This window comes from Apiospora aurea, assembly GCF_038362705.1.
Source record: "Apiospora aurea strain CBS 24483 chromosome Unknown utg000006l_segment0_segment0, whole genome shotgun sequence".
Classification (NCBI taxonomy): domain Eukaryota; kingdom Fungi; phylum Ascomycota; class Sordariomycetes; order Amphisphaeriales; family Apiosporaceae; genus Apiospora; species Apiospora aurea.
Window position 1 is genome coordinate 4,529,986 of NW_027117393.1, and position 21,827 is coordinate 4,551,812.

General features: G+C 55.1%; 6 protein-coding genes across 6 annotated transcripts; 2 read left to right on the forward strand and 4 right to left on the reverse strand.

Moving 5' to 3' along the window:
* Positions 1-145: 145 nt before the first annotated feature.
* On the forward strand, positions 146-1,535 carry PG986_010003 (uncharacterized protein; the record flags this gene model as incomplete). The annotated part of the gene is made up of 2 exons (XM_066846225.1): positions 146-148; positions 192-1,535. 2 exons carry the CDS (start codon positions 146-148, stop codon positions 1,533-1,535), a joined length of 1,347 nt encoding a protein of 448 aa, XP_066698623.1.
* Positions 1,536-2,393: 858 nt separating this feature from the next.
* PG986_010004 (Aldehyde dehydrogenase) lies at positions 2,394-4,298 on the reverse strand (the record flags this gene model as incomplete). The annotated part of the gene is made up of 5 exons (XM_066846226.1): positions 2,394-2,531; positions 2,630-2,778; positions 2,918-3,713; positions 3,771-3,792; positions 3,937-4,298. 5 exons carry the CDS (start codon positions 4,296-4,298, stop codon positions 2,394-2,396), a joined length of 1,467 nt encoding a protein of 488 aa, XP_066698624.1.
* Positions 4,299-5,574: 1,276 nt separating this feature from the next.
* PG986_010005 (uncharacterized protein) lies at positions 5,575-7,162 on the reverse strand (the record flags this gene model as incomplete). Its single annotated transcript, XM_066846227.1, has 4 exons — positions 5,575-5,973; positions 6,037-6,386; positions 6,459-6,832; positions 6,933-7,162. The coding sequence occupies 4 exons, from the start codon at positions 7,160-7,162 to the stop codon at positions 5,575-5,577; spliced, it is 1,353 nt and encodes a 450-aa protein (XP_066698625.1).
* A 1,138-nt stretch (positions 7,163-8,300) lies between these two features.
* On the forward strand, positions 8,301-9,512 carry PG986_010006 (uncharacterized protein; the record flags this gene model as incomplete). The annotated part of the gene is made up of 2 exons (XM_066846228.1): positions 8,301-8,696; positions 8,781-9,512. The coding sequence occupies 2 exons, from the start codon at positions 8,301-8,303 to the stop codon at positions 9,510-9,512; spliced, it is 1,128 nt and encodes a 375-aa protein (XP_066698626.1).
* A 782-nt stretch (positions 9,513-10,294) lies between these two features.
* Positions 10,295-12,417, reverse strand: PG986_010007 (Glycerol-3-phosphate dehydrogenase; the record flags this gene model as incomplete). The annotated part of the gene is made up of 2 exons (XM_066846229.1): positions 10,295-10,446; positions 10,515-12,417. 2 exons carry the CDS (start codon positions 12,415-12,417, stop codon positions 10,295-10,297), a joined length of 2,055 nt encoding a protein of 684 aa, XP_066698627.1.
* Positions 12,418-14,315: 1,898 nt separating this feature from the next.
* PG986_010008 (FAD dependent oxidoreductase-domain-containing protein) lies at positions 14,316-17,150 on the reverse strand (the record flags this gene model as incomplete). The annotated part of the gene is made up of 3 exons (XM_066846230.1): positions 14,316-16,507; positions 16,661-16,862; positions 16,953-17,150. 3 exons carry the CDS (start codon positions 17,148-17,150, stop codon positions 14,316-14,318), a joined length of 2,592 nt encoding a protein of 863 aa, XP_066698628.1.
* Positions 17,151-21,827: the final 4,677 nt, after the last annotated feature.

A 21,827-nucleotide genomic window follows, 5' to 3' on the forward strand; every position in this document is an offset into this window, starting at 1 on the left:
TCACTGTCGCACGCCGTCAAGCCTCCCTGCGCTATATATCCTCTTGGTTGTGTGTATCGCATCCCACCACTAAGCGAAGTTTGGAAACTCACCACACCGCGGCTCCACCGATAACTTAACGCCAAGACAGAACCTCACAACGAAAATGGTCCGTAACATCGTCATTCTCGGGGGGCAACTCCCACCCAAAGTTGGTCGATAGCATATGCAATAGCCTTGGTTTGCCCCAAGGCGATCGCATCCTCTCGAGCTTCTCGGTTGGCGAAACCAGGTGCGAGATCAAGGACTCTGTCCGAGGCAAGGATGTCTACATCATCCAATCAGGTGGCGGCAAGGTCAATGACCACTTCATGGATCTCTGCATCATGATCTCGGCCTGCAAGACCGGTTCCGCCAAGAGAGTCACCGCCGTTCTCCCCTTGTTCCCCTACTCTCGCCAACCGGATCTGCCCTACAACAAGGCCGGCGCCCCTCTGTCGAAACAGCCCTCCACAGTGCCAGGCAGCACCTACACTTTCGAGAGCGTTCCGGCGACCCCTGCGCCCGGAATTCCCAAGAGCGCCGGACTTGCTAATGGCATGGACGGCCTCAGCAGGAGGCTGAACAGGTCGCAAATCTCCGAGAATAACATCCATTCGCCCGTAGTCCAAGCGTCGCCCGCAGTCAATGGGGTCAACGGGACCAATGGGATGGACGGAGGAGACAGCTATTTCAAGCGCACCGACTCATCACTTACCCTCGGCAGCTCACGCACTCCCGGCTCATTCACCACCCACGACTACGAGAAGGTCAACCACTTCACCAGCTTCCAGGGAAAGCCCGGTTACAAGCAATGGGTCGCGCAAGCTGGAACGCTTGTTGCCGACTTGTTGACATGTTCGGGCGCCGACCACATCATCACCCTCGATCTCCACGATCCCCAATACCAGGGTTTCTTCGACATCCCTGTGGACAACTTGTACGGTAGGCCGCTCCTCCAGCGCTACATACAACAGAATATCCCCAACTTCAGAGATGCCGTCGTCGTCAGTCCGGATGCTGGAGGTGCCAAGAGAGCCACCGCGATCGCAGACAATTTGAATATGGAGTTTGCTCTAATTCACAAGGTAAAGTGCCCGCTTTCATCAAATTTTCTTAATCCTGAAACCCGCCAGGAACGCCGCCCTACGAAGATCACGGATCGACAAAACGCCACCATGATGCTTGTGGGCGACGTCGCCAACAAGGTGTGCGTCCTTGTCGATGATCTTGCCGATACGTCGAACACCATCACCCGCGCCGCCAAGTTGTTGAAGAAGGAGGGGGCCACCATGGTGTACGCGCTCTTGACCCACGGAGTCCTGAGCGGTGACGCCATCTCCCGTATCAATGCTTCGGCCATCGACAGAATAATCGTGACGAACTCGGTTCCCCAAGAAGAGCACAAGAAGATGTGCCCCAAGCTGGAGGTCCTGGATGTGTCTCCGGCGTTCGCTGAGGCCATTCGCCGTGTTCACCACGGCGAGTCCATCAGCGTTCTGTTCCAATACGACTGATTCGACCAACCTACGCATTTCAAGTGGTAAGCTGCTTCATTTTCACTAGCATCTCGGGAAGCGGCGTTCAGTACATCTTGTGGCAGTACTCGACTCTGCACATGGCGGGTTTGAAGTTTGCCGCCATTCTGCATTTTCGTTTTTCATTTATTTGGCGTTGAAAGCATTGGCTCGGGACGATGCATTTGACAACTTTCTGCATGAGGATCCTCTCTGGGTGGTCAGATTCCGGTCCACTTGAGGCACAATTCTCGCCCAAAAAGCAAGGCAAGCAGTATCATTGGTTGGTAAACATAGACGACATATAGAAAACAGTCCTACGGGGTTGCTTTCCTCCTACACAATATTCGGTGACCGGCTTGTAGAAATCATCGTGATGGTCGTTGCGCATCAGATCGACATGCCCAGATGATGGTCATCCTTTACTTGGGGGCAGATGTATCTTGAGCAGATCTTGTCACATGATTGGTGTAACTTCGTCAAAATCCGAACTTCATGTCGGTTTTTCTTTTTATCTAAGGACATATTGGCAACATATATCTGTACATTGCATAACGATAGATCTCATATGGTAGCATAGTAGTCATGGACATGGTTTATATTGAGCCAAAACTCGCTCTTGCGTTTTCGTATACTATGACGCCTGATATTTTGATAAGGTAGGCAGTTGATTTGAACTGGTTCATAGCCAGGGGCGTTCCGTCACTGTAATGACAACCCGATTTGCCCCCTTGTTCTGGAGAATAAGCGGTTGCATGCGAACCACATCTGGGTCGTGAGCCTGCCCTGTCTGCCCACAGGCTCCCTACTGGGACGTTGAAGCAAAATGAACGTAACATTATCCCCTTCTCTCCTATCTTACTTCTTCCCGATATGGAGAGACTTGGTCTGGCAGTACGACAATAGCCCCTGCTTCCCCAGCTCGCCGCCCACGCCACTCAATTTCTGGCCGGCGAAGTAGCCGGCGTGGTGCGGCTGCGGCGGCTGGTTGATGAACTACATGATGCAAAGAGCAGATTGATCAGCAGACGATATTTTCCGGGCGTAGATAGGGAGGAAAAAGGAAGGAGGAAAGGAACGGGGTTAAAACTCACGACTGTGCCCGTCTCCAACTGCCGGGCCAGCTTCCGCGCCCGGTCGGCGTCGCGGCACCAGATCGAGGCGCCGAGGCCGGCGTTGTCGAGGTTGGCGCGGGCGATGACGTCGGACTCGTTTGTCCACTTCATGATGGGGACCACGGGGCCTGTTTTGTTTCAAGTAAGTCAGTACATGGTCGCGACTCGTTCCTCTCTCATCCCTTGATCTCCCTCTTCTACTAATTTCCTCTTCAAGAAACCTCCCCCTGCCATTATTACACGAGAAGGGAAAGAAGGAGAATTTACCGAATTGCTCCTCGCGCACCACGAGCGAATCCTCGGGCGGATTCACGATAATAGTCGGCGCCATCCAAAGCCCCTTCTTCTCTTTCGCGACGTCGCCTCCCGCCGTAATGACCTCGTACCCATTCGTCCGGCAATCCTCCACAAACCCGCGGCAGCGGTCGTAGTTGGCCCGGTTCGACAACGGCCCGAACACCGACGGCGCGTCGGCGTCCTCGTAGGTCGCGACGTACGTCTTCTCGAGGTGCGCGCGGAACGCGGCGACGAAGGCGTCGTAGCGCGACGCGTGCACGTACAACCGCTTGGTCGCGACGCACATCTGGCCCGCATGCAACAGACACCCCAGCGCGACCTGGGGGACGATGGCGTCCAGATCGACGTCGTCGGTCACGACGGCCGCGTCGTTGCCCGCGAGCTCGAGGATCACCTTCTTGAGGGTCGACGCGCAGTTGGCCATGATGCGCTGCCCGACCGCGATGGTGCCGGTGAAGCTGATGTGGGCGATGCCTCGGTGCAGCGTCATGCGCTCGCCCACGTCGGCGCCGCCGTTGAGGGCCTGGAAGATGCCCCGCGCGGGCAGGGCGGCCTGGGCGAGCTCGCAGAACTTGAGGATGGCGTAGGGGGTGAAGGGGGACGGCTTGATGATGACGCAGTTGCCCGTGGCGAGGGCCGAGGCGACTTTGACGCTCGAGAGGATCAGGGGGAAGTTCCAGGGGGAGATGGCGCCGATGACGCCGTAGGGCTCGTGGGTGCCGATGATTTGGATGTCGTCGTCTTCGTACTGTATCTCGTCGGCGAGCTGGACCTTGGCTATATTTGATCATTTTCTTGTTAGTACCAAAGGACGCGAACATACCAAACGCAGCTCGTGGAGGGGTCTGTACCGTAATACCTGCCGAAGAAACTGAGGTTAGCAAGACCATTTCTCTAACGTTCATCGTAACCCAGATGACAACTTTCTCCACGGTATGCAACAAGTGTCTTCCACAGTACCACTAGACGCGCACGGGAAGCATGCTTACTCATAATGAAACGCCGCCCTCTGCACCTCCATATGCGCCATAATCCGCGACTTCCCCGTCTCCCGTATCAGAATCCCCGTCAAGAGCTCATCGTTATCGTAGAGCACCTTCGCGACAGCGTTCAACACCTCAGTACGCTCGGCCAGCGTACTCTTCCCCCACGTCTGGAAGGCCGCGTGCCCCGCCTCGACGGCGTCGTCCAGGTCCTGCGCCGAGGCGACGGGCGCGTCCCAGAGCGCGGCCTCGGTGCGCGGGTCCTCGACCTGGTGGCTCTGGCCCTCCTTGGACGCGCCGCGGGGCCCGCCGCCGATCACGTTGGAGAAGGCGACCTGGGATAGGGGGTCGGGGACGTTGGAACCCATTTTGGAGATATAGGTAGGTGTCGCCGGGAAGAGGGGGTTTGACGCCAACTATGGTCTTTCGGTGCGTATATATATAGAGAGAGGGAGGAAGTCACAAAACAGAAAAATGAGGGGAACTCTACAAGGTCGTATCAAACGGGCGGAAGAAGGTGTTCATGCAGGACTATATATAACCACGTGTTCGAGCAAGAACGCCAAGGGATAAATAGCTTCACTCTCGAAAAGGGAACAACCCTTCATCAAACGCTGTGGGGAATCCCTGTACAGCCTTTTGCACACAGACGGCATAACGCATCCTGGACTGACCTGCGCAGCTGCGGCCGTTTGGTAGGGGAGGGGCGCCTGCTTGCTGGTGAGGGGTATTGTCACAAATTCTGGGTATTGGACAAGGCAAGGTCGAGTTGCCGATGTCACGATCCACCCTCTGCATCCGATAACCCATATTTGTTCGGCTAGATACCGGCGTTAGTGGGTCGGGCCTCGTGGAAACGTGCCTCTGCGGCATGATAGCATATGTCTCTCCTTTGTCATTGATAGATTCTTTTATTCTTATGCGACGACGTAGCATAAGCGAGCCCATCACTGCTGGTCTTGGTGAGCGGCCCTAGACGCACATCTGGCAACGTAAACCCGTGGGAATGGGCATGCCAAGCGCCCGAGGTAGGTGTGGACCGGCCGAGACATCTGGGTCGAAGCATTTCATACCAGCCTTCCCCTGCTGCGGTCGGGGGAGCAAGTCAGGTTGCCATGTTAGTGGTCTTGCAGACTCGTCTCGATCGAGAATGCGGCATCCGTAAAGAATGGCCGAAGTCTACCTCGACCGGGTATTTTGTGGGCTGAGCAGGCCGACCGGCAGTTGAGTGCCGCGGGTATTGGCTTTCAGCTACTCCAATTCTCCAAATTCGGCTTCCGAGGGGTTTCAGGGCAACGACAGAGTCCTCCGCCCCAGCTCAACTTCTCGACACAATAGCGCATACGCTGAAGCAAAGGTCCTTAGAGAATGCATTAGAGGAATTATAGCCCAGAGCTGTCTCCAAGCCTCACTGCCTAACTCTCGAACTAGACCACCGTCATACATATCGACAAGGTATGTAACTGATCAGCCTTTTGATCAGTGCATTACGACACGCCAGCCAAGAATAGATATCGGTCCGCGTAACAAGTATGGAAAAACAGGGTATGATGTCTTCCTCCATCCTTCGACTCGATTTCCAGGCAAGTGTGATCCAAATCATATAGGCCCAGAGCCGTATAGATATTGGTTCCCCATCCCGCATCAGGCCTTGGCAGTGAGATACCATCCAACCTTCGAGATCCTCGCTGCGCTCATAGCCACGGTTGCGATGAGAAGTGTTGCACCACCAAAGGCCTGCAATGCGTGCCATTTTCCATGTATAAGTATAGCCCCTGCCAAGGGCGTCCCGACGAGCAGTCCTAAGCTTCCGATAGCACAAGCCATGCCCATTCGCACGCCCACTACTCCCATATGTGGGCTAAGGGTGACGACGGTACTGAACGGTAGCGTCAGGAAAGTCCCAGAGAAGAAGCCGTAGACGATAGTGAACACGACAAGCCCTGTTACATCGTAGATTGCCATCCATGCGAAAGACAAAACGGCCAAGGAAAAACAAGTTGGGATGAATATGTTCAGGGGACCGGTCTTGTCTGCCACGTACTACATGCCAAGATATTTGCATTAGCACATGTCCAACAATCCAGCATCACGACACCAACTTACATTGGGGAAGATACGACCAAGAATGGATCCGGCGTTGATAATTGGCAAGAGATAGAATGCCAACCGGGACGACGTGTGATGATCAATAGCAAAGACCGATACGTAGAACAGAGGCAAGTACATGCCAATGAACCCAAAGAAGCCACCAAACGCAAAGAGAGAATAGGGCCGCTCAGTCCATGCTGCAGAATCGAAGAGCTTGCGCACCGCTGATGGCTTGAGTCGAGGTCGCATAACGGCCAGGGGCACACTCAGAGTGGCAGCCATGACGAAGGCAATGACTCTAGTGGCCCAGGCAAACCCAAGATCGTCTTCAAGCTCTTGGAATAAGATAGGGTATATGACACCGCCTGCAACAAAGGTTAGATTTAGTGACGACCACGCAGACCATTCACCAGCACAAGCAAGTTATTTCAGCTTACCGATACCACTTCCACTCCCAGCGATACCTATAGTGAAGGCCATACGTGTCGAAAAGTACGTGGGTAGAATGGCAATGCTGGGCACGAACAAGCAACCGCCTCCGAGGCCAACTACAATCCCCTGTGCCAGGACGAGTTGCCAGTATTGGGTGCACAAACTGACCATCATCATACCAAAGACCATGAGGAACGAACCAACCGCAATAAGGTGGTGGAAATAGCCATAGTCGTAGAGTGGGCCGGTGAGAGCGCCAACGAAGAGGAGCAGGAACGCTTGGATAGAGCCGATCCAAGCGATGCTGGACGGAGTCCGATCCGCCAACAGCTTGGTTTGGTAGTATGTTTGAAATACACCATAGGTGTTGATGATTCCCCTGGAATCCATTTGTCAGCCCGAGATTGCTTTTCATGATCTCCCAAACAGCTCCAATAACCCATTTTCGCCGTCCAATCTGATCATCGTGAAAGACCTACCAACAGTTGAGCATAAGACACCAGCTGCCGACAACCTGAAGCCAGGCCACCAAGCCACCATTGGGCGGCGGTGGCAGTACTGATGGTGATGGGGTGTTAGGTTGGTTCGGGCAACGCAATTTGCCCATTTCTGTGTTGCTTGAGCCCGGTGCGCTCTGCGCGGTTTCACTGGACGACAGCAAGACAGTGCCGCTGGGGCCTTTGGCGGGATTGTCATTCGGCGAGGCCATGGCGATGAGGTTGGCCCCAGGTCTGGTGGCTCGCGTGGGAACTTGTTGTATTCGTGGTGACGATTAAGGGCATACGCAATGAGGTAATGGATGCGGTTGGGGCCCGACGGAAGGGAGATTGGCGCTCGGTTGGGTTCCGAGTTGGGGTTTCTTTGAAATGATAAGGAAGTAACGATGGACGGTCGGGTCTGGTGGGTTGTACTTGACACCTGACAACTGTTTGGAAAGCACCGACTGGCGATGGCATCAACCCACAAACCCAGCCTAGAGGAAAAGAAGCGAAGCTACCGACTGGGTACTTGCGTACTTACCAAAGGACGTGCCTCCTGCTTGCTACACCACATGGGAATTGGTATCGCGATTGGGTCTGTAGAACGTTGAACAGACCTCTTAAGTAAAACCCTATTCCAGCAGAATGGTATCAAGCATGTATCCATTTGGTGATACATCCATTTGAGTGGAATGCTGTGATGCTCCCAAGAAGACCAGAAACCCACCAGACGTGGTCTAACCGTGTCACAACCGTACCAAAGCCATCGGCGGGACATAATCTTCGAAGAAACATGTCACCGTGATTACCTATGGCTGGTGTATTGATGTGGGATGAATCGCGGTGAGTACACTGCTCGCATAAGGAGCCGTTCAATGCGTTCTGGCCATGGGAGACGTGACGGCAAACTCGTTGCACTGCGTCACTTGGGAACTCGTGTAGGAAGTCTTGTCTCGAGTAGGCACCGTAACAAACAACCTGCTGCCATCTTGCACGGCATCCAGGTCTCGGATAACGATCAGGACCGACTGAGCCCCCTTGATTACTCATCACGGTACTTACCTCGGGCGAGTCGCACAAGAGGGTCGAGGAACCCAGCCTGAACTTCGTATTGCAAGGGAAAGCTCGATCGGGCGTGTGCGGTCTTGCATTTCAGGAAGTCGCAGTCGTTACTACCACACTCGCTAACACGATGACTTGCTGCGCAAAGATCTATCTTGTCTCATCAACACACATAGCCAGAGCCAGACGCGAACATCACCTCTTCTTTGGTTGGCACCAGGCTTTCTTCAGGTCTACATCCCAGCTAATATCCTCAATATGCAACCTTATATTCATCAAAAGCTATATCACCCACGCCAGCCCACGATGGCGACGAACGCAGCAGCGCCACCCGTACTCGCCGATATAGCCAACACGGTCCCCGCCCCTCGTCTCTTGAAACCGCGCAAGCGAGACTCGGACGAGCATGCGTCGTCCGAGATCCTGAGCTCGATGCCTGACGCGTTTCCTGCATCGTCGTCAACGATCTGTGCCACCGAGGATACACTGACCCGCACAGCACCGGAGCCCGCTACCGCTGCTGCTACTGCAACGACGAAGCAGTTCCTCCGCCCCGCCACCCCGGCGCGGCTCATGAACATCGACCTGAACTACGAATCGCCCCTAGCACGCCTAGAGCTCACGCCCTTCCTGTACGGCCGCGGCACGGAACTCGCCCCCATCACCGAGCAGCGCAGCATCGCCACGCTACGGAGCGGCATAGTCTCGACCCCCGACCTCGAAGCCAGCTAGAAGAAGGCCGCCCGGAAAGCCAGTAGCAACGACCCCCACCAAAGCAACCTCGAGAACGTCAAAGACCGCAGCATCGTTGCCCAGGAACAAGAGTTCCCGATCCTCACCCGAAGCGGTGGACTCCGACGTCAGGAGAGCTTCAGCCTCGACAGCGGCAAAAGCCACATCCTGCAGGCCCAGCAGCAACAATACCAACATGATCAGGCCTGGTTTCACCGCCGCAAAGAATCCACCACCAGCGCCGCCCACGGGGGTTCATCTTCCTCTTTTTCTTCTTCCGCCGCGGCCAGGCGACAATCCATCGACACGGCCCGCATCCTCGCCGAGACCAAGTCCTATCCGCACCTGCCCCCGTTCTCCCCGCACACCCAAGTCGTCACGCCGCCCGAGTACCACGCGTGGGCGCTGTCGCACCCCTGGGCCCTCAGCGACCGCGCGCACCAGCTCCAGCGCCGCGGCGAGTGGTCCACGCACCAAGGCCACGGCGAGGATCTGGCGCAGCACCCCTTTGTGCGGGGGACCCGGCTCTTCGCGCCGCCTACCATTACCGCCACGCCTCCTGACACCACCATAAATACGCGGCAGCGGCAAACCCCAGCACCAATGGCCACGGGACTTCGACAGCGGCTAGGAAGATGGAAATCGATGCCAGCAGCACCCCCAGGAAACCGCGACAACAACGCGGACCGTAACAACGATAACAGTCCACGACAACCACAGTCGCCGTCCTCCTCAGCCCTGTGCCTACGATGCGACCAACCCACAACCGAGCCCTGGAAACTCTAGCCCAGTCTCCAGGAGCGCCGAAGACGACTACTGCGACGCGGCGGGGAGGAGGGGCAGGAGAGTTCTACACCAAAGTCGAGGGAGTGGTGCTCGCGGTGCGCCATGCGAAAGATGGCGCATGCCGTGATCTGCACCCACCACGACAAGTCGTTCTCGGGTGGTGACTGAGTACTCACACATAACATAACAGCGTGGGGGGCCGGCCACGCTACTAGAAGGGGTGTGGAGATAGTGTTGTAATGATGTATTTTAGTTTCTGTCCTAAAGTTGACGATCCCGAAAGGATCGCGATTGCCGATCGCGGCGAAGAGAAAACCGGTGTTTTTGTCCATCGGGGTTTACAGAATTGGCATGACCAGGGAATGAACTGGGTTGATGGAAAGGCATTGGGCACCTAGGGAATTATGTATTGCTACTAGGCATCATTCTTCCTCGAAAGCACCTGGTAATGAAATCTGTTTCTTTGTCTCTCGATTCACGATGCATAAAAGGTATACCCAACACACCGGATTATAGGAATTTTGGTTGGTTGGTCGGGTTAGGGCGTACTGGTATAATCTCTACTCGGCATACGACTACTATACAAAGTCATATTCATGAAAACACGCCTTCACAATCAAAAAAAGGAGCCCAGAGACGGCTCCTCTGCTACTCCCGGCCCTCGGAGAATCCAAACCCAGCTCTAGAACACCAAAACGTCCCATGCCCAATATCGTCAAACAAGAAACCAGAGACCACAGCTTTTTGATTCATCATCCTTTCTTTTCCAGGAATTTAGACGCCTAGGAGGCCTTTGCCGGGATCGGCGCATCGTGACGGGAGTACATCTGGTGCTCCTTGGGCGTCAGGAAGTCGAGCTTCTTACCCTCGACCTGCTTGCGGGTCACGGTGAGCATGGGCTCGGGGAGACCCATGGACTGGAGGTAGGCCAGGGCTGTAGTGAACACATGTTAGCAATCAAGGAAACAATGAATGGGAGTTTGTGATTTGATAGAAACTTACAGTCTTTCCACTCGTGCTCCTTGCGCTTGGAGTCCCAGCCGAGCTCCTCGCCCATGATGTCGATGACGCGGGGCATGGCCTCAAGAGCAGCCTGCGCGTTCAGGAAGGCGAGACGGGTGCGGCGCGCCAGGACATCGGCGGCGGTCTGGGCGTACTCGTGGCGAACGGCGTAGCGGATCTCACCGTCGACGAAGGGGTAGAGGGGCGCGATGCGCTCGCCGCGGGCGGGGAAGCGGTTGTGGGTGGGCTTGCACAGCTCGGCGACGGTCCAGGCGCGGTCACCGTAGGACTCGGTCAGGTGCTTGGCGACCTCGGTCTCGACGCCGAAGTGCTGGATCAGGTTGATGAAGAGCGTCTTGCTGAAGCCGTGGGCGCCGATCAGGCGGACGTTATGCGTCTGGCACGCGCCGTTCAGGATGGCGCCATCGTCGATGGCCTCGGTGCCGCTGACGCGGGGCGCCATGGGGTAAGGCTTAGTCGGCAGGTTGAACTCCTTGACGGCCTCGTCGACGCACTCCTCGGCCATCTGGCGGTAGGTGGTCCACTTGCCTCCGGCGCAAGTCACGAGGCCAGATTCGGAGATATCGATCAGGTGGTTTCGCACCAACGACTCCGTGTTGGAAGCCTTAGGGTTCTTCACCAGGGGGCGGATACCGGACCAGGCAGCGAGGACATCGCCACGGCGGACAGTGATATCAGGGGACAGGTAGTGGCTGACCTCGTTGAGAATCCACTGGATGGACTTCTCGTCGGGGAGGGGGTTCTGGGAGATGGTGGTAGGCTCATCAGTAGTACCAGCAATGGTGTTGCCCTGCCACGGCAGGAAGAAGATGACGCGTCCGTCGGAAGTTTGGGGGTCGATCAGACCCATGTTTGCCGGGCTGTAGTATCCGGGGAGAATGACGTGCACACCAGAGGCAGGTGCCACAATCTCCTTGCACTCCTGGTCGTCCATCTTGCGGATCGAGTCGGTGAAAGGACCGGTGCAGTTGATGATGCACTTGGCCTTGACAGTGATGTCTTCACCGGCACTCTTGCCATCGCGCTGGGGGATGCAATCCTTGATGGTAGCTCCACACAGCTTGCCGTTGGCGTCCTTGATGAGGCTGGACACGGCGGCGTGGTTGACCACGGTGGCGCCATAGACGGCAGCCGTCATAGCCAAGGACACGTTCATCCGGGAGTCGTTGTGAGCACCGTCGTAGTAAACCAGAGCGCCGACGAGGTCGGTCTTCTTGAGCATGGGGAAAGCATCAATGGCCTTGCTCCTCGTCAGGAAGTACGAGCTCTCGATACCTTCGCTGCCAGCGAGGAAATCGTAGAACTTGGTACCCGCCCAGTAGTAGGGAGCCTTCCACCACTGGTCCAGAGGCAGCATGATGGGAAGCCAGGAGCTGAGATGGGGGGCAGTCTGGAGGAAGTACTTGCGCTCTTTCAGCGCCTCGCGCACGAGTTGGTACTGGTTCCAGTCCAGATTCCACACGGCCTTTTCCAAGTACCGCACACCACCGTGGACCAGCTTGGTGCTCTTACTGCTTGTGCCGCTGCTGAAATCATCGCGTTCCACCATGGCGACCTTCAGGCCTCTCGTCACGGCGTCCAGGGCCACGCCGGCACCTGTCGCACCGCCACCAATTACTAGCATGTCGTATTCCTCATTAGGGTTGTAGCTCTTCTTCAGATCCTCGATCTGTTCTAACCTCGACTTCACCTTGGGGAAGCGGGGCATTCTGAAGGTGCCATCGGCGTCCAGGAAGGGCGGCGGTACGGCCGCGCTATCATAGCCGGGGATGTTTCGGGGTCGGTAGGCAAGGTAGAGAAGCGCACCACCACCGACGGTGGCGGCGGTGGTAGGCAGCGCTATGCGCCGGAGGGCGCCAGCGGCTCGTTGGAATCTCGACATTCTCTGGTGGCCGGATTGACGGAATTGAGTCAAATTACCCGGGGTGTGAAGTCCGTAGAAGGAGTTGGGGGGACTGGGACTGTTGGCTGGTCGCGGAGGAACAGCTTGCTCGGCAATGCTGGAGCTAGAGATAAGCTGCTGACAACCGAGAATGCGGCAGCTGCTGCTTTGAGCTAGATAAGAATACAGGAGGCGATGTGACCTGAGAAGGAAAAACGTCAAAAGCTTGCGCTGCACGGCACAACCAACGCCAAAAAAGGGATATTAAGCTCAGATGGAGCGCGACGGTCTGGATCTAGAAAGCTAGAAGTGAAAAAAGCAGGTCGGTAAGGCGCAATTGACACGAATTGGGACGAGTTTTGTGCTAGATGGGACGATGACGTCGCGCGAGTTATCGTGGGTTTATGCCTGCTGCGACCTAGGACGTTTTTTTCCAGTCGTCGCCAACAGAACGGCGCAAATGAAACTGGGGCCAAACCAATATCTGGTGTCTACTGCTACCTGGCTACGGTGTCCCTCTCTGGTGAGCCTGGTAGGTCAGCCCCCTTCTTCGAGACAGGAGGGACACTGAGACGTGAGGGACCAAGGAAGACCGGTTCCGGGCAGGCCTGAACGACGCAATCGACATGGCGATTCTAAACCATGTCGGGCAAGTTATGGGTAACGCGCAGAAGTTATGGGGAAGTCTGTCCCCAGTAAGGCCGGCCCGTGGAGAAGCCGCCCCGTAAAACACGGCGTTAGGTGCCAGGCCCGAGTGCACGCTGCCCAGGATTCGCCTTCCTTACTGTGGTCGCGCGGGTGAATGTTCGCTCGGAAGTGTTACTCACTGCAATTGATATGGCCTGTTGGGCCAGTTGTCAGCAAGGACTGCCCGTCAATTGGGCTGGGGATGGCAGGATGGGGGGTGCAGTTGGTGGAGTTGGGGCTTGGAGGTTTGGAGTTTTAGCTGGAGTTCACCCGCCCACATGTCATCATTGACGACCTGTTTGTGGACTGCGGTGGGTTTTACAATCTTCCTTCTTCTTACTCAAGATCCGGGGCTCTGTCGTAAGTGACTCGCGTCGTCGGCCGTTTCTGCCGTGGCTTGTGGCGTCCTCCCCTCTCTCCCGTCCACGCCGTCTTATTTTTGGCTTTGGCGGTTGTCATGGTGGCGGTGGTGTTGGTTGGGATGCGTCCGTCCGGGATGCGGTGGCAGTGACCAGGGTTGGCCTTTTCTTCTCCAGAGTGCAACTCCATGAATTGGTTGTTTCCCCAGTGGAGAGTCTCCGCTTCAATTCGTTTTACAAGTTCCTCCTGTGATCACGATGCGGCAGTAATATAGCAACCCCATCAGGCTATTGGCTTTGCTTTTGCTTGGCTCATTATCCCCGACACAGACACCCAGACGATCTGCTTAGGAGGTTTGCTCCGGGAGGTTTCTGGTATTGGCAAAGTAAACTGGACCCCATCGTGCAAATCCATGAATCTGAAATGCGTATCATATTTGAATTTGGTGCCCAAGAAACATTCATGTTTGAAGGGCATGCAGCATAGTAGCCAAGGTTAAAAGGGGGGTTCCGGGAAATTGGGGGGTAAACCTTAAGAAAGCTGCTTCAAAAGGGTCCGAGTTCGCAGCCTCCAACACTTTGGCAGATCCATGGCACGCACACACCTTGCAGTCGATTTATCACAGGGGTAAACAAGAGTCACGATGGTTGGTCCCTTGCACTTATAGATGGTTGTTTGATTATACACATTCCCATGCCTCATCAAGCATCATTCTGTACATACATTACGCATGCGCCGCGTGGCTGCCACAAGCTCCTTGGGTATCGTTCCCTACACAGCGCTCAATCTTTACTCTCACCCTGGCGGGCTATATCTCTAATACGTCGTTCATTATAAGTTTACACAACTTGTTAAACTCCGTGTCGGTTGCCAACACACACAGCAAAAAGATCGTCGACAAAAGAAACCGCCTCGCCGCTCTTGTGACTCTCAATCGTAGCTGACCCGAATTTCAAACCCACATGGACCTCTGGATCTCGCCGAGCCACAGGCTGCATCTCCATGACCGATGAGTCGGATGCATGCTTCTTGCTCGAGCCTCCTCCCGCATGGCCTTTGCCCTCTGACTGGGCGGGCTGAGCTGCTCGTTCCACTTCACGGACCACCTTGATCTCCTGCGAGACCATGATGCCACCAAGTGCAGACGGCTCTTGGCTGTCCGTCTTGGGCACGAGAGACCTGTCAGATGGAATGTCGCCCAACCGCCGCTCTGCTTCGGCCTTCGTCCACAACAGCGTGCTGACCGAACTGGTAGAAGCCGCGATTGATTTCGTCCGGGTCTTGGTCGGGGTCGAGTGTCCGTTATCGTCAACGGAATGGTCAGAAGCCGACGGTATCGGATGCATGAAGAACTTGTTACGACGAGAAGCCGGCGAAGTTGCGTGCGGATTCCTGGCGTTGACGATCGGCGCAAGTTCGCGGTGTATCGATCGTGCAAAGTCGATGTGCTGCGGCGAGTCCTTGTAAACCAGCTGCTGGACCTTGAAGAAGCTCAGTGGCATGAGGTCGCAGTGGGGACTCAAGACGTTGACGTGAATGGGGATGACAACCTTCAAGCTAACCATGGTGCAGGAATTGGCCGACGAGGATCCGAAGGGCGCCCTGCATGGGACTTGCACCACCCTGGCCGTAAGGGTCGCCTCGTCGAAGATGGGGTTCTTGACCAGCGCCCGCAAAATCTCGACGGATTTGGAGATCTTGGTGGCAAAGAGCGATAACGCAGGCGTTACTCGTTTGCTCTCCTTCAAGTTGGAGACGAGTGTTGTGACCCTCAACCCATCGAGCCGGCGAACGAAATCCAACTGCCACGGCTCCAGTGGCTCTTCCGCCATCTGGACTGTCGGCAGCAGGTTTCGGGCACCTCTCCGGACAACAATGTCAAACCCGCCGCCTACTCGGGCCTGGACACCGAAGAAGCCCATGTGGACTCCCGGCTCCATCATGGCCTTCTCTTCGGCAAATGCGGCCATATCCATCAGCTTAGAATCGACGTTCTGTGATTTGATCTGCATGCTGGAGCTGATGATATGTGATACTTGGCTCACGTCAGCGAATCGATACCCGGCCGCCTCGAGCTTCTCTACGTCCCGGGACTTGTCGAGGCGCCGCACCAAGAACATGAGTGAACCACGAGAGTACTCGTGTCTGGACCTCCAGCCCTCTCCCTTTTCGGCAGCGTCTTCCATACTCTTCTCTGTAGCGGTCTCGCTTCTTGGCCTTTCCCTCATAACAGGGGACGCAGGTCGAGGTGCGAGGGCACCGGTGGGCAAGATCTCGTCCCAGAGGATCCCGACGTTGGCGAGCTGTTCCCTGGTCTTCTCCGCCAGTCCCTGTGCCGCGAGGCAGAAGAGCTCGCGGAAAACGACGTCGTAGTTGTCGACTAACCGTCCGTCCTCGTCGATCAGTCGAGCCCTGCCATCCCTCCTGTTTCGAGGCAGACCGGCAAGGTGGTCGGCCATGCTGTCAATCAAGCCGCTGACACCCGACCAGTTCCTCGATACCCGGTACATCCAGTGGAAAAGGGGATTCGCCACGTTGAACACGTCGTCGTGCGTCCTCTCGATATAGGTGTCGGTAACCTTCTCGCTCGGCAGTAGACCATCTGGGGTAACAAGTATACGTCCCGCCCGATCGAATACCGCAGCGGCGAGCACGATCTGCTGGGCCTTGGTCGCGGTCTTCCTCATGACGTGAGCGGTCCAGATGGCTGTAGCGGCGAGCGTCAACGATGCGGCTACCGACAGACAGATCACGACGATGACGGTCGTGTTGCGTGATAAGGGGTTCGTGCCCGAATTCAGACGGTCGAGGCGGTACTCAGTTCCCATGGAGGCACACCAGTGCATCCCGGACACAGCCCCGGCCAGGACGACGGCGCAGATGCCTCTCTTCCACCACGATCCCGTCCACGAGGCCCGGAAGAGGAAGAAGAGCGACAGGGCGGCTGTACTGGCGGCCATGGCGATTAGTACACTGCCTACGACGTTGGCTGTGCTGTATACACATGTGAAGTTCGCGATAGAGGCGTTTCCGAGGTAATGCACTGCATCACATTGGGTTAGCGGGCATCCTTGTCGGTGATGATGGTGGCACAGAACGATGTCTCGGGGTACGTATCAACATGGCCGACCACACCAAACACCAGTCCTCCTAACTAGCCTCACAGCATAAGGGACAAGTTCAGGATCCCACTTACTTCCGCATATGGCACCTCCAGCCAGACTCCCGCCACCCCCGATTCGATACCATGACACCTGGTTTGTACCAGCAGCTACGAATGCGAGAAGGAGCACCAGTATGGGGATGAAGAAGGATAACGCAGTAAAGCCAGCCGAATAGGCGATCTGGAGTTCGAGTTGGCCGTCCGCGAGTTCGATCGCTCGGTTGCCGATGTAATGCTGGCGGTACCTGGTCAGCCGGAAATTCCTTGTTGGTATTGCAGTTGGCTGGTTCAGACACACTACTTACCATGCACCATATAGCAATACCCCCATGGTGATGGAGCTGCTGACGAGGAGGAAGTGGTTGAAGAATCCATTGCGGGACGTCCGACGATTCATCAACTCCAAGGTGGCCGCCGCCCCGATCAGGGAGATGATGTAGCTCAGGGTGACGAATCCGGCATTGAAGGAGCGAGGTACGATTTGGCCTTGATACTGCTGGAGCAGCTCGTCTGGGGTCGACATGATGATTGTGTCTCACCGAAGGTGTCGACAAGCTTCGGTCGAGAGTGGGCAGACGTGAACCCCAGGAAGGCTCTTCGACTGCTGCAGAGTTATATGGGATCGTCGTAGCGGTTTCAGTCCCCAAGGTACGTTTTTCCCTCTTGGATGGGAACAAAGGCGACGGACCTCCTCACGTCTATATGAGAAAGAGTCAAAGGATCGCCAGGCTCGATCTATGGCTTGCCCTCCCCGAGCGCACGTACACATTGGCCAGCCAGCCCTGAGTCTGAAACAAGAATTACAGGTCGGCTGGGGCTTTTCTGACATGACGTTCCCGGTTGGACTCTATCTCTTTCCAGTTACGATGTGGTGCCTAGACTAACAAGGGGGTGGGGAGAGCGACCGCTATTGGGCCCCCAACGCGTGGAGAGACATCTCCATCATAGGAGGAGAACAACGGAAATCAGATCAAGTAAAAGTGAGTGAGTGTGCTCGAGCGAGCTGTATGGAGGATGGAGACAGGTCATGGGATCTGGCAGTGGGGGGGCCAGATGAACCTAGGCGCAGGATGTGTCCCAGGATCTGTGGACGGGCGTGCGGCATCACCACATCCATCGCATTGCTTTTTGGGGGAGGGCAGGGCGTGGCGTAAAGGCTGGGCTACACCTCCTTGCGTATCTTGACCGGGCAGGTCGCTTATGCGGGCATGCAATCCAAAAAAGCCCGGCCCGGAGATTTGTTTCTGTTCGGCACACTCACTCGCCTTGGTATGGCGTGCGCTGTCTCTGATCCCCAGCCCTGTAGGATGACAGAAGGCTGATAAGTTGTGAGATCTCGCGGCGCAAGATTGACGACCTTACTGCAGATGATTTTTAATGCAGTGCACAAGGAATGTATCAGGTGTAACTGGTAGTTCCACTTGAACTGTCAATCCAGTCATTCCTGAATGAAGAGCAAGGTTCTGCATATCGGGACTTCTTATCCTATCATTAAACGTCCATCTACGGAACTGACCTGCCGCGGCACACGTCTAGTCCTAGTGTGTCCGATCGGTGGATGATTTAGATCTTGACAAGCAACGATGGACACTTTTGAAGAGCCCTAGCTCTATGGGCAGAGACAAAGATTGGTTGACAGCTTACATGTCACACCAGATTGAGTACCGAGCAGGGGGGGCTGGATTGTCTCAGGGAGCCCGGCGGCTTGACTCACACTAAAGCTGGAAAGTATTGACCCCTGAGCGACCTGACCTGGCTTTTATCTCGCTCGGTGAGCACAGGGGGTTGCAAGCTGGGACCAATGGGGTAACAGCACAGCTACGCGAAGGGGGGAGATCGACGCCAGGGATCCGACCTACATACAACTAGATTTCGGCAAAGATGCCATCACGGTGACAAGAATACGTACGCAGTGTTCTTATTTCGACTTCATTTTCAGTGTTACTACACCTTTGATCCCTCACATATTTGCTGCTCAATCCATCGACGATCACGATTATCCCTATCTACGAATAGACCAACTTCGACCGTACCCCGTTCGTCTCCTCCCAGTGGCCGTAGCCCACGCTAGCCAGGGATACACTGCATGGCACAAGCAGACCGGTTACAGGGACGTGGCAAATCAAGTTTTCTTCTCCGGCCATAGAACTCTTCGGCACTTATTCCAAATATGAAGCTGTGAAATCCCTTCATCTCAAGTGGAGATTGGGCATATAAGCGAGGCAAGATACGGAACAAGCCGCCTTTTGCTTCTTTCTCGGCCACGTTGGGGGTGGAGGAGGGGGTGGACTTCAGCTCGATGAAGTGGCCCACGAACTAGTCGGCAACTAGACCGATAGCGCGACTTATAGTAGCCGGTCTGTAGCCAATGGTAGGGATGTTTCTTCCCATCTTTCTTTTCTCATCAATCTCATCTCTCTCCTTGGCTTCCGGCCTTGAATGATCACGCCCGCACCGAAGCGAAAAGGAACCAACACACGGTGAACGATAGGAAGCAAGGCATGGCTGCTTGCTATTATAAATGGACAAGAAGGTCAATATGACCGGTGTGGAATATATCTAATCACGTAAACACTTCCATCGCCCTATCTTAACGTGGTTGCAGCTTACATTGCTTTTTTCTTCGCCTCCTGTGAGACAACATAAGCGCCCTTGGTCAATGGGGCATCCTGGACAGCTACTTACCAACAACAAGAAATCTGAGAACACACACGAGATGGATAAAGCATCCGTAGCTGTAGCCGAAAATCACATTTCTGGATAGGCAGAGGAAAAGGCTACCCAACTAGTAGGATCTAGCGACGGCCACAACTACCGTACGGCTTCTAGCTCCCTCTCTTAGCTCAAGTAGCTTGAGTAGCTTGAGCACGTTAAAACTAGCATCGCCGTTTCCCAACGCCTACGATGGAGCCAGGTCGCCGTCTTCGGCAATCATGGTATTTCCTCGCCTACTTCGCTCCATCTCGGCAGTGCCTGTACGTGGGTATCCGCCAGTTTAGTTCATACGGGTCGGATCTAGTTCATATGCTCAGAAGATACGGTAAGCTACTAACATGATCTGTCAGCGGGAATCTCGGCATCATCCAAACGATATTGACATATGGACCGATGGACCCTCTCTGAAAGACAGGTTCCTTGGTATTCGATACCCGCAAAAGTGCTTTGACGTTTCTCCAGCGAACTGGCTAGACTAGTTAGTTTGATGGTGAAGTCGATCATCTGATAGGTCTTCTCCTCTCTCCTTTCATTGCAGGCGATTATGATAGATCCAAGTGTGTTTCGGTACCTGGTTGGCCCTGACTTACATCACCCGCCATGTGCTGCTTCAAAACCCAAGGAGCCCTGGAAGACACATCCTCCTTGCCCAGCTTCGGCTTATAGGAGCTGGCCTCTGAAGACAACCCTGACCCTGACCCTGGTGATTGGTTACATACCCCGGGTTGACATCATCTGGTTCATCCGCTACCTACCTGCCTGCTATGTAGTCTCACCGGAAAGGGGCCCCTGCGTGCTTGAAAGACGAGACGTGGATCGCTCATCAACAGGTCCCAAGAGCATTCCCAATTTCCTTTCTCACGAATGCTTGATGTCTTCTCGGCACTTCGGCGGGCTTAATGTGTACTGCAGCCTCCGCCGTCGGACCTGAACCCGGGAAGTCATGTAATCTGACGAGCCATGCGCATCACCTGCATGCAACCGAAGGGGGACCAGCGCCGGGGCGATCGTGGTCTCCTCCCTTCCCCCGGCCGGCTCTCGCTTTCGCACGGAGCCTCCTCGGCATGGACTCATCCGTGAGAGTGAACCCACCACTGTATGCAGCGTATAAGATCATGCAAGGTATGTCTCTGCCGAGCTGGTGGCAGGCCGGGGGAGGCGGGGCCTCGGCTAAGTAGTGGAAGGGATCGACACACGAAGAGCAGAGCATGGTTGACATGTTTCATGCGTAAGAGGGTCCAAGATCATGACAACTGCAGCTGGGCGACGTGGGATCTAGTCTGATGCGAGGTCTGCTTTGACCTTCTTGCGGATTTACCACCGATGGATGCCAGATCGAATACTACGTCGCCAGATGTGTATGTGGGCTACATGTCTCCCTCGGCCGAGTGATGTCGGATTTATCCTCTTCTGGTTCTCCGGATGGGATGGGAGTGGCCCTGGGGACATCGCTTGCTCGGGTGCGATGCGACCATCGCCCTTAGGAGGTCCGAGCAGGTCAATAGGGTCGCGTATCTACTAAGCGATGACGGATTTTCTTCCTATTGGAGCACATACAAGCGAGAGCATGGTCTGTGTGTGGGAAAGGGGTTGATTTACTCGAGAAATTTGTACTGTATCAGGCCGGGCTAGGAGCTAGGCCACAGTCCTTCTCGAGGCCAGCCTGTGGTGTGACGGTCACGATCAATCTGGCCGCTTCGAAACTATATCCCAACGGTACACGGTTTTTACAGACGGACCGGAAGTCTGCTGTAGAGCCTCGAGCTGTTCTCAGCATGTTTTTGGGACAAACCTAGTCGCTGAGTTCGGTCGTTTCAATCGGGTGAGGGTAGGTTGTGCCTGTCGCTGGCGAACTCATGTGGCATGGTCTGCTGCCAACATTGACAACATCCATGGTAGATGAAACAGACAGCATGATATTGGATGAATTTGGAAATATTACGGGTCGCCCAGATTGTTGATCGGTTTCCAACGACATCACGGGTAGGATCAAGGCCACGACGGTGAACACATAGCTTGGAAACCAACTCAACATCCACCGGGTGTTCAATTCTACGCCTTAGGTACCTAATCGAACCGCCATGGGAGGCGGGCAATTTAATGCTAGCAAAAACTAGCTAGTGGTGTACATTTACCAATGGGTGCATTGCTAATGAGGATTTCTGTGTTTGCCTGCATTTCCATCATCGTACCTTCAACGACTATCACACGTATTCGGAAACATGGGTTCTACCAAACACCACATAATTATCGCGATCACCGCATGGCAAGACACTGAAAAGCGAAAGAGGACACAGCTCCAATGGTTGATTCAAGAAAATGACATCTTCTACCCAATACACCAGGCATCCAACTTCCACCTCGCTGTGTACTGTACAAAGCCCCACTCTCCCCCTTTTGCACCTTCCTCACAAATGGCCTCAACTTCTGCTCTGGCTCACCCACCGATCCAAACGTGCTTCAAACCTAACAGCAAAGGAAACCA